This window comes from Centroberyx gerrardi, chromosome 21, assembly GCF_048128805.1.
Source record: "Centroberyx gerrardi isolate f3 chromosome 21, fCenGer3.hap1.cur.20231027, whole genome shotgun sequence".
Classification (NCBI taxonomy): domain Eukaryota; kingdom Metazoa; phylum Chordata; class Actinopteri; order Beryciformes; family Berycidae; genus Centroberyx; species Centroberyx gerrardi.
This window is the reverse complement of record NC_136017.1, coordinates 169,037-181,029: the sequence shown is the minus strand read 5'-3', so window position 1 is coordinate 181,029 and position 11,993 is coordinate 169,037. Positions and strand designations below refer to the sequence as shown.

General features: G+C 50.2%; 1 protein-coding gene across 1 annotated transcript in view; it reads right to left on the bottom strand.

Annotated features, from left to right (window-relative positions):
- vps16 (VPS16 core subunit of CORVET and HOPS complexes) overlaps nt 1–11,952 on the bottom strand; it is a 27,942-nt gene extending 15,990 nt beyond the window's left edge. The window contains exons 1-9 of the mRNA XM_078291165.1: nt 11,809–11,952; nt 11,086–11,174; nt 10,862–10,953; nt 9,362–9,490; nt 5,596–5,740; nt 1,691–1,806; nt 1,370–1,492; nt 846–901; nt 270–359 (exon numbers count right to left, since the gene is read on the bottom strand). Of these exons, the coding sequence (XP_078147291.1) occupies nt 270–359; nt 846–901; nt 1,370–1,492; nt 1,691–1,806; nt 5,596–5,740; nt 9,362–9,490; nt 10,862–10,953; nt 11,086–11,174; nt 11,809–11,858 (890 nt within the window). The 5' untranslated portion in view covers nt 11,859–11,952. The remainder of the gene's footprint in view (nt 1–269; nt 360–845; nt 902–1,369; nt 1,493–1,690; nt 1,807–5,595; nt 5,741–9,361; nt 9,491–10,861; nt 10,954–11,085; nt 11,175–11,808) is intronic.
- Nucleotides 11,953–11,993: the final 41 nt, after the last annotated feature.

Below are 11,993 nucleotides of genomic sequence, written 5' to 3'. Positions count from 1 at the left end.
GCTAGCTAAACTGGTTTGTTTCTGGTCCCAGTTCCCAGTCTAACTGGTTTGTTTCTGGTCCCAGTTCCCAGTCTAAACTGGTTTGTTTCTGGTCCCAGTTCCCAGTCTAACTGGTTTGTTTCTGGTCCCAGTTCCCAGTCTAAACTGGCTTGTTTCTGGTCCCAGTCTGCCCATTACAGGTTTAAATTGGTCTAAACTGGTTTGTTGTTGGTCCCAGTTCCCGGTCTGAACTGGTTTGTGTCTGGTCCCAGTACAGGTCTAAAGGATACTGGATGGTGTCGTTACAGACTCCGGCCACCAGGAGGAGTCGATCCCACATCAACACCACAGACGGCTGCTGACTCTTTGGTCTGCGACACCTAGACAGGTAGAGAGGGTGAGACAGGTAGACAGACAGACAGACATAAAGACAGACAGGCAGGCGGACTGTCACAGAGACACAGGCAGACTGTCAGACAGACAGATAAACAGGTATTCAGACAGACAGACAGGTATTCAGACAGACAGGCAAGTATTCAGGAAGACTGTCAGACAGACAGACAAGTATTCAGACAGACAGACAGGTATTCAGACAGACAGGCAGGTATTCAGGAAGACTGTCAGACAGACAGACAGGTATTCAGACAGATAGACAGACAGACAGACAGACAGGTATTCAGACAGACAGGTAGGTATTCAGGAAGACTGTCAAACAGACAGACAGGTATTCAGACAGATAGACAGACAGACAGACAGGTATTCAGACAGACAGGCAGGTATTCAGGAAGACTGTCAGACAGACAGACAGGTATTCAGACAGATAGACAGACAGACAGACAGGTATTCAGACAGACAGGTATTCGTACCACACCATCTGTTTCGGAGGAGTCCTGACCTTGGTGTCGACTTCACTCAGTTTATCCTGAAGACACAAAATGACCTGTCAATCATCCAGACAGACCCCCTCCCCCTCCCTCCAGACCCCTCCCTCCAGACCCCCTCCCTCCAGACCCCTCCCACCTGACCCCTCCCTCCAGACCCCTCCCACCTGACCCCTCCCTCCAGACCCCTCCCACCTGACCCCTCCCTCCAGACCCCCTCCCTCCAGACCCCTCCCACCTGACCCCTCCCTCCAGACCCCTCCCACCTGACCCCTCCCTCCAGACCCCCTCCCTCCAGACCCCTCCCACCTGACCCCTCCCTCCAGACCCCTCCCTCCAGACCCCCCCCTCCAGACCCCTCCCTCCAGACCCCTCCCACCTGACCCCCCCCTCCAGACTCCAGCCCCAAAAAACACCACAGCCAATGGGACAAAAAACATTCTGTGCTACTGTCAATCTTCTATCCATTGAGGTGGATTAGAGAGCTGATTGGCTGGCGAGCTGCTCACCTGCAGGTGGGCGGAGCCAGTCCACAGGTGTCCGGTGTCGGTGAACAGAGCCAGGTATTTATAACTGAAGGACACTGACATGTGGACGATACTACTGACCTGAGGACTGAGCCCTGGAGGAGACTGACACACATACACACATTGTATACACACACACACACATCGTATACACACAAACACACACATATCAAATATATCATATATACACACACAGTAATTAGGAATTATTCAACTACTGTAAACATTTGAATTTTGGTATGAGTGAATTTGGCGTGTGTGTGTGTGTGTGTGTGTGTGTGTGTGTGTGTGTGTGTGTCTCACCACGGCAGTACAGGAGGTGTTATCCAGTATGAAGAGATCAGCTCCATTGGCCAGCAGGACTTTGGTCTGTCTGTCCTGAGTCAGAACCGCCCAGCAGGAGGGAGCCCCCTGTAGGCCTGAGGACAAACAACCAGGACTTGTTAGAACCTGACTAGAACCTCACAAGAACCTGACTAGAACCTAACCGGAGCCCAGCAGGAGGGAGCCCCCTGTAGGCCTGAGGACAAACAACCAGGACTTGTTAGAACCTGACTAGAACCTGACTAGAACCTCACAAGAACCTGACTAGAACCCAACCGGAGCCCAGCAGGACGGAGCCCCCTGCAGGCCTGAGGACAAACAACCGGGACCTGTTAGAACCAGACTAGGACCTGACTAGAAACTACACAGAACCTAACTAGAACCTGTTAGAACCAGACTAGAAACTACACAGAACCTAACTAGAACCTGTTAGAACCCTGTTTTTGAGCTGTTGAGTAAACTGTGCTCGCATGCCAAACCTGCCTGGTTCCCCCCCATGTGTTACGGTGTCGACCCACCCAGGGAATAGATGGAAGACCAGAACCCGAGACAAGTGGAATCTCCACTGGAGCAAGTTCTGCATCTCCTCGCCCCGCTGCAGCAGAACCGAGCTGCTCCAACCACAGAGCCGGGCGCCGTTAGAAACGGCTGCAGCAGTCCGGCCCCGCCTGAGCAGAAGCCTTCCTGACAACCTTGGAGTGCAGGAGGCTGGAGGCAGAGGAGGATGAGGCTCAGCTGGCAGCTCAGAGTGTCGTCTCCTGCCAACAGTGAACAGTGAACAACGCCATCCTGCCCCTCAGACGCCAGTTCTGGAAGATCACCTATGACCGACTCTTCACCTTCCTCAATGCAGTGCGGCGATGGTTCCTGAAAAGCAATTCATTGCCGGTCTTCCTCTGGCAACAGTTGATTGGATCTGGTGCCACTGCCTCCTCTCCCCAACAATCTCCCGACCCAGTGTCCCTCTCCCTGACCCAGTGTCCCTCTCCCGACCCAGTGTCCCTCTCCCTGATCCAGTGTCCCTCTCCCGACCCAGTGTCCCTCTCCCTGATCCAGTGTCCCTCTCCCCAACAATCTCCCGACCCAGTGTCCCTCTCCTCAACAATCTCCCTGATCCAGTGTCTCTCTTCCCAACAATCTCCCGACCCAGTGTCCCTCTCCCTGACCCAGTGTCCCTCTCCCTGACCCAGTGTCCCTCTCCCCAACAATCTCCCTGATCCAGTGTCCCTCTCCCCAACAATCTCCCGACCCAGTGTCCCTCTCCCTGACCGTGTCCCTCTCCCGTCCCAGTGTCCCTCTCCCGACCCAGTGTCCCTCTCCCGACCCAGTGTCCCTCTCCCCAACAATCTCCCGACCCAGTGTCCCTCTCCCTGACCCAGTGTCCCTCTCCCCAACAATCTCCCAACCCAGTGTCCCTCTCCCTGACCCAGTGTCCCTCTCCCGACCCAGTGTCCCTCTCCCTGACCCAGTGTCCCTCTCCCGACCCAGTGTCCCTCTCCCTGACCCAGTGTCCCTCTCCCGACCCAGTGTCCCTCTCCCTGATCCAGTGTCCCTCTCCCCAACAATCTCCCGACCCAGTGTCCATCTCCCTGATCCAGTGTTCCTCTCCCCAACAATCTCCCTGACCCAGTGTCCCTCTCCCAAACAATCTCCCTGACCCAGTGTCCCTCTCCCCAACAATCTCCCAACCCAGTGTCCCTCTCCCTGACCCAGTGTCCCTCTCCCGACCCAGTGTCCCTCTCCCTGACCCAGTGTCTCTCTCCCGACCCAGTGTCCCTCTCCCTGATCCAGTGTCCCTCTCCCCAACAATCTCCCGACCCAGTGTCCCTCTCCCTGATCCAGTGTTCCTCTCCCCAACAATCTCCCTGACCCAGTGTCCCTCTCCCCAACAATCTCCCTGACCCAGTGTCCCTCTCCCCAACAATCTCCCGACCCAGTGTCCCTCTCCTGACCCAGTGTCCCTCTCCCTGACCCAGTGTCCCTCTCCCTGATCCAGTGTCCCTCTCCCCAACAATCTCCCGACCCAGTGTCCCTCTCCCTGATCCAGTGTCCCTCTCCCCAACAATCTCCCGACCCAGTGTCCCTCTCCTGACCCAGTGTCCCTCTCCCTGACCCAGTGTCCCTCTCCCTGACCCAGTGTCCCTCTCCCTGATCCAGTGCCCCTCTCCCCAACAATCTCCCGACCCAGTGTCCCTCTCCCTGATCCAGTGTTCCTCTCCCCAACAATCTCCCTGATCCAGTGTCCCTCTCCCCAACAATCTCCCTGACCCAGTGTCCCTCTCCCTGATCCAGTGTTCCTCTCCCCAACAATCTCCCGACCCAGTGTCCCTCTCCCTGATCCAGTGTTCCTCTCCCCAACAATCTCCCTGACCCAGTGTCCCTCTCCCCAACAATCTCCCGACCCAGTGTCCCTCTCCTGACCCAGTGTCCCTCTCCCTGACCCAGTGTCCCTCTCCCGACCCAGTGTCCCTCTCCCTGATCCAGTGTCCCTCTCCCCAACAATCTCCCGACCCAGTGTCCCTCTCCCTGATCCAGTGTTCCTCTCCCCAACAATCTCCCTGATCCAGTGTCCCTCTCCCCAACAATCTCCCTGACCCAGTGTCCCTCTCCCCAACAATCTCCCTGACCCAGTGTCCCTCTCCCTGATCCAGTGTTCCTCTCCCCAACAATCTCCCGACCCAGTGTCCCTCTCCCTGATCCAGTGTCCCTCTCCCCAACAATCTCCCGACCCAGTGTCCCTCTCCCTGACCCAGTGTCCCTCTCCCTGATCCAGTGTCCCTCTCCCCAACAATCTCCCGACCCAGTGTCCCTCTCCCTGATCCAGTGTTCCTCTCCCCAACAATCTCCCTGATCCAGTGTCCCTCTCCCCAACAATCTCCCTGACCCAGTGTCCCTCTCCCTGATCCAGTGTTCCTCTCCCCAACAATCTCCCGACCCAGTGTCCCTCTCCCTGATCCAGTGTTCCTCTCCCCAACAATCTCCCTGACCCAGTGTCCCTCTCCCCAACAATCTCCCGACCCAGTGTCCCTCTCCTGACCCAGTGTCCCTCTCCCTGACCCAGTGTCCCTCTCCCGACCCAGTGTCCCTCTCCCTGATCCAGTGTCCCTCTCCCCAACAATCTCCCGACCCAGTGTCCCTCTCCCTGATTCAGTGTTCCTCTCCCCAACAATCTCCCTGATCCAGTGTCCCTCTCCCCAACAATCTCCCTGACCCAGTGTCCCTCTCCCCAACAATCTCCCTGACCCAGTGTCCCTCTCCCTGATCCAGTGTTCCTCTCCCCAACAATCTCCCGACCCAGTGTCCCTCTCCCCAACAATCTCCCGACCCAGTGTCCCTCTCCCTGATCCAGTGTCTCTCTCCCCAACAATCTCCCGACCCAGTGTCCCTCTCCCTGACCCAGTGTCCCTCTCCCCAACAATCTCCCTGACCCAGTGTCCCTCTCCCCAACAATCTCCCTGACCCAGTGTCCCTCTCCCCAACAATCTCCCGACCCAGTGTCCCTCTCCCCAACAATCTCCCGACCCAGTGTCCCTCTCCCTGATCCAATGTCCCTCTCCCCAACAATCTCCCTGACCCAGTGTCCCTCTCCCCAACAATCTCCCGACCCAGTGTCCCTCTCCCTGATCCAGTGTCCCTCTCCCCAACAATCTCCCTGACCCAGTGTCCCTCTCCCCAACAATCTCCCTGACCCAGTGTCCCTCCCCTCTCTGAGCCCAGATCCCAGTCTCAGGCCCACAGGAGCCAATCAGACGGCAGAACAGGACTGCTGCAGCAGTTGGGGGGCGGGTGGTTCGGGTCGCTGGCTCACCAGACTCCTCTCCGCCATGAAGCAGCACCAACATACTTGTACCTTTTCTCAGCACATACACACAGTCAGCTGTTACCTGGGACCTCAGGTAATCTCCTCAGCTTCAGGTCATCAATGTTGGTTGCCAAGGTGAAGCGCGAGGAGCCTGTTACTATGGCAACCCCAGTTCCATAGGGCGAATGGAAGACTTTGGCCTCTAAGACCTGACTCTGCACTACTTCCTGTAGAGAGAGAGAGAGAAAGAGAGAGAGAGACAGAGAGACAAAGAGAGAGACAGAGAGAGACAGAGAGAGACAGAGAAACAGAGAGAGAGAGAGAAAGAGAGAGACAAAGACAGAGAGAGAGAGAGACAGAGAGACAAAGACAGAGAGACAGAGAGAGACAGAAACACAGAGACAGAGAGACAGAGAGAGACAGAGACAGAGAGAGAGACAAAGAGAGAGTGAAAAAGTGAAAAAGAAGCATAACAAAAAACGAAATAATGAAAAATGGTTCGACAATGAGTGTAAAAACATCAGAAAAGACCTGAAGAAAATTTCTAACTTAAAACATCACCAACCAAACGACTCAGAATTACGAACAGCTTATAGTAACACCCTCAAAAGATATAAATACACACTTAGGAACAAAAAACAAAATTATACTAGCAGAAGATTAGATGAAATTGAACAGTCCATAAACCAAAATCAATTTTGGGAAATGTGGAACACCTTGAGCACAAAAGAAACACAAGCATTACCCATTCAAAATGGTGATATTTGGAGAACCCATTTCGAAAATCTCTATAAAGACATTCCAATAAATAAATTGAATTCAAGTCACCATCTTATAAAAGAAAAACTTAAAAAAAAAAAATTAGAATCAACCACAAAAAACAACCAAAACTCCCTCGACTTCCCAATCACTTGGGAAGAATTGTCAAGAAAGACAAAATGTCTCCAACCAAAAAAAGCTTGTGGTCCAGACAACATAAAAAATGAAATGCTAAAAAACTGCAGCCCCAACATGCAGGATGCAGTGCTCAAACTGTTCAATATTATACTGAGTTCAGGATGTTTTCCTGACATCTGGTGCCAGGGCCTTATCTCCCCCATCTTTAAGAGTGGGGACAAACTGGACCCCAACAACTACCGGGGAATCTGTGTCAGCAGTTGTCTGGGAAAGCTGTTCTGCAGCATTATAAATAGTAGAATCTCAAATCTCCTTGAAAATCACAACATCCTTAGCAGGGTCCAAAATTAACACTTGCCAGTCGCCAAATGCGGGTAAATTTAGTCTTTGGCGAGTAAATTATGGAGACCACCCGCCACTCTGGCCAGTAGAAAAAAATGAATTTCTTACACGCGCTGGAGAAAGCTGCTGGTTTGCTGTCACTTCAATCTGCTAGATCTGCCGTGCTGCGTGTGTCGTGCGTAGTACGTAATTGCGTCAGTCATCAAACCGCGCAATTTTTTTGTTACAGTACGTGAGGTCCTTGTTGTCATCCGGGCAGCTGAAACAAACTCAGCCATGTGGAGATTTATTGCGGGAGTGGAGCCCCCAGGAAAGAGAAAGAAAACAGGCGAACTTCAGGCCGTTCACACTACAACGATATCGGCGCCGAATATTCAGAGAAAAAATGGAGCATGATGACTTTACCGACGTGCTTTTATTTTACTCGTTCGCTAAAGTAAATAACGACACAGCCGAAGGATTTGGGTTCATGCATTGCTGCAAAAGAGAGAGAGATGGCAGATAATAATGCTCTTTTATGGAGCTTTCATGACATTATTGTGCTTTGTTTATATGAGAGCTAACGGTACTAATGGTCACCAAGTGAAGCTGTTCATTTCTTTACCAGTAGGAGACTCTGCACACCATCTACTGTGGATCAGAGAGTAAAGTCTCCTGTAGCCCATGTTGAGAGAAACACCTGAACGTCACCGTGGCTGAACGCTTTCAACAGGATGCTGGAGACACATGTTGTTCCCTCCCGGTCATATTGAAAACAGGATAATAGCGCATTTGCGGTCAGGTTGGCCAAGAGATTATGCTATTTTCTTAGCATCATGCTACCAAAAGGTAGCGATTTAACTAGCTTCCAGGTCAGTAAACAGCCTTACCGCTAATCCCAAGAGCTGTTCCGATCCCGACCGGTATGTCACGTTTCTGTTCAACATTTTTAGAGGCGATGGTCTTTGTTCCTCTGGACTTCTGTCATCAGTTCCTCAGCAGCTCCATCACTGCAGTGAACTACTGAACTCTCCACCCCTTCTTTGTAGAACTTTAGTTTGATTGGTTGAAAATGTTTTATCGTTGTCTCTACTAGGGATGCACCGATGCCACTTTTTCAATGCCGATACCGATTACGAGTATGAACGTTTAAGTATCGGCCGATACTGAGTACCAATCCGATCCATTACTTTTACTGAACAGTGCAGGCTTACTTCCTTAGTTTGGGGTCAATGGACAAAATTATTGAGATAAAATCTTTGTTTTTCCCACTGTTTGAGAAATACAGGCTTCTATGTGCCACAAATGCATAAAATCAATTTGCTTGATTTTTGCTTTTATTTCTTACATGTTACTCATGGCTTTCGGTATCAGATTTTAGTCTTGGGTAAAATCTCCGATACCGATATTCCATTTTAGCCTGGTATCGGCACCGATACCGATACCAGTATCGGTATCGGTGCATCCCTAGTCTCTACCGCTAGAAAAATCGCTCTGAGATCGAACCAAGAATATAGTTATAGTTGTCGTTTTGGATGCTTTTATAGTCACAGACATTCTATTTACTTATAACGATTTAAATCTTTTTATAGTTATAGTTATCTGTATCGTTCTAGACGTGAATGGGCCTTTACTTATTTTTACTTGTTATTGTTAATTCCTCTATAATTGTTATATTCTCAAACTCCTTAATAAATGATCCTTCTTGCACTTAAAGGCGAACACCACTGAATTTATTAATTCAAATGTATTACACTTTAGTGTTGAAACAGTTGAATTAATATTTCTGCATACAGTTAATGTTACTACTATTATTACTGCACACTACTATAATATTGATTGAGAATTGCATATGAGACCAAGATGACATGCTAAATAGTAATAATAGCAAATTGCAATAGTAAAAAGCAATTTATTATTTTTGGCTGGTAAAAAATCTGTCTGGCCAGTAAATTTTTTCATCTATCAGCCACCTTGGCAGGTAAGCCAAAAAGTTAATTTTGGACCCTGATCCTTAGTAAAAACCAAATTGGCTTTCTCCCCAAACATCGTACCACCGACCATATTTACACACTTCACACACTCACTGAAAAACACAAACACAACAAAACATGAGGTTGAGCGAGCTGACGACAACGTAGCCTTCAGGAGCGCATCTTACCCACAATTCATTCTGATCATTCGTCATTTCCCCTCCCCGATTCACCGTGGCAGAACAAGTGATATATAAGTAAACAAACAATATTTAGACGATTTAGACTTATTTATGAAATTAGCTCGACTGCAATATTATTATTTATTATTATTAATTATTAGGCCTGCTTCAGATCAGATGTGTTCCGTTTCAAATGTTCTGATCCCCCTGTGACCCCGCCCCCGCCCCTACTCTGACCCCGCCCCCTGTTCTGACTCCGCCCCCTGCTCTACAAGTAGAGCAGTCGGTCATTGGGCAACGCCACTGAACTGCTCAGCGCCATGCATGAGGGCGAGAGATGTAAAATGGTATGAAAAGGACAATTAGTCTGATCTGCTGTAAAGACAACTCTGTCTGCTAACGAGTTCAACTGGCTCATTAACGGCTCAAACAGTCTCTTTCTCTCTCTCACACACACACACACACACACACTGACCTGCCCCATGCTGAAGTGTCTCTTGAAGGTTCCAAACAGGTCGTAGATGAGAACCGACCCGTCTTCCTGAACACACAGCAGCTCGTCACACACCGTCCATCCTAACTGGACAACTGGACCGCTCTTCCACTGACAGGCAGACAGGCAGAGAGACAGACAGACAGGCAGAGAGACAGGCAGACAGGCAGAGAGACAGGCAGACCGGCAGAGAGACAGGCAGACAGGCAGAGAGACAGGCAGAGAGACAGGCAGACAGGCAGAGAGACAGACAGACAGGCAGAGAGACAGACAGGTTGGATCCCTGTAGCAGCTGTGTGTCTTGATGAAGTGTGTTTGAGGCACTGAGGCCGACGTCACAGTGAGGCTCTTCATGTTCCTCAGTAGAAAACAGTTTTCAGTCAAACCACCTCCTGTTAGTTATGCAGTGTGATCAGCTGTCAGTCAGTATGGGAGTCAGTATGGGAGTCAGTTCATTTTCCAGCATCTCTCTGAGCCTTACCAAGAACAGGTTTCTGTCGCCGTGTCTTTAAGGCTCATTAATATTAACGACCCTCTGTTCCGATCGGCTAACCGTTTCGAGAGTGAAACGTGAGACGCCGCGGCCCGGCGGCTACAGGTAGGGAAAACTCTCCGGTAATAAACGATGACGACCGCTCGACCGCTTTGAAAAAAACACTTTGTTAGTCTATTATTTCTTACAGAAATGATAATGAGCGAACCTTTGTGACGCCGCAAAGTTACGAAAGTCCAAACGGCTCGTTTAGAGGCTCGCTTTTCTAATATGGATTGTGTGGAGGTGAAGAAAGTTAAGAAGGAGAAGCTGTGGAAGACCTCCTGCCTCGTCCCACAGCAGGCCGGTCACTCTGATCTCTGATGTCATGAAGACCTTTGACAGACCGGATCTCCTAGGCTCTAGGCTCCTGGACTCCCTGCAGTCTGCCATCTTCTACCTGCTCCACAGGGCCTATTCACATCTTCTACCTGCTCCGCAGGGCCTATTCACATCTTCTACCTGCTCCACAGGGCCTATTCACATCTTCTACCTGCTCCACAGGGCCTATTCACGTCATCTACCTGCTCCACAGGGCCTATTCACATCATCTACCTGCTCCACAGGGCCTATTCACATCTTCTACCTGCTCCACAGGGCCTATTCACATCTTCTACCTGCTCCACAGGGCCTATTCACGTCATCTACCTGCTCCACAGGGCCTATTCACATCTTCTACCTGCTCCACAGGGCCTATCACATCATCTACCTGCTCCACAGGGCCTATTCACGTCATCTACCTGCTCCACAGGGCCTATTCACATCATCTACCTGCTCCACAGGGCCTATTCACATCATCTACCTGCTCCACAGGGCCTATTCTCCATCATCTATCTCTAGTACGGGAGTCAGTATGTTGATTTTGGATGACTGACAAATGAGGCTAGTGCGTGTGTGTGTGTGTGTGTGTGTGTGTGTGTGTGTGTGTGTGTGTGTGTGTGTTTGTGTACCGGGAAGCTGGCCATGTTGACTCCTGATGCTGAGTAAATCTCCAGCTGTGGTCGAGAGCTGGGAGAGCGTCTATGAGGCTCTCTGAGGAGAGCTGAGAGAGAGAGAGGGAGAGAGAGACAGAGAGACGGAGAGAGAGGGAGGGAGGGAGAGACAGAGAGATATAATAATGTATATTATGGGATGTAACAGACTATATTAGTATTATGGGATGTAACAGTCTGACCTATGGGTCCTCCATAGGGAGCAGCAGCCACCAGACTGTCTCTCAGCCCGTCCCGCAGGCTCCAGCCCATCTCATACAGCTCTGTCTTCCTGCACACACACACACACACACGCACGCACACACACACACACACACACGCACACACACACACAGAGAGAGAGAGAGAAAGGTTTAGATGTTACTAACACAGAACACTGCTGGCTGCAGAATGCATCTTAACGATAGAGGTCTGGAGTCATGTTACAGTGCGCATGCTCTCCTCCACATTCTGAATGGAGTCTGTATCACAGCTAACAGCTAACAGCTAACAGCTAGCTTCCATCTGCCCCATTACATGATAATAAACCTGTTATCTAGCGAAGCTAACAGAATAACCCGTTCAGACACACGGTCTGTCTCTGCTTACTGACAGTAGCTCATGTTAGCTAGCTGTTTCATGTTAGCATGTGTCACATGACCAGCTAACCATCTGTGTAGCGATAATAAAACAGTGTTACCACACACACACACACACACACACACACACACACGCACACAGAGCTTGGTACAGACTTGATATTCAGCTGTAAAATATCAGTAATAATAAAAAAAAATGTTTATTAGGTGTAATTATTATTTCTGAGTGACGTTAGCTTCAGCTAGCCTGTTTACTGGTCACATGACATGCTTGTTGTTAGCTGCAGCTAGCTAGCAGGCTAGCGAAGCTAAAACAAACAGGCTTACCGGTAGAAAGCTTCTCCCAGCGGGTTCCAGTTGGCTGTTATGAACGCCATGTTGTCTCCCTCCGGGACGCTGTTTCTTCACTGCAGTCTTTTCTCTTTTCTCTTTTAGCTTTAGCTTTAGCTTTATCTCGCTAACAGCTGACTTCCGCAACTCCTCCCCGAGCTTCTTCTTCTACGGTCAGACGG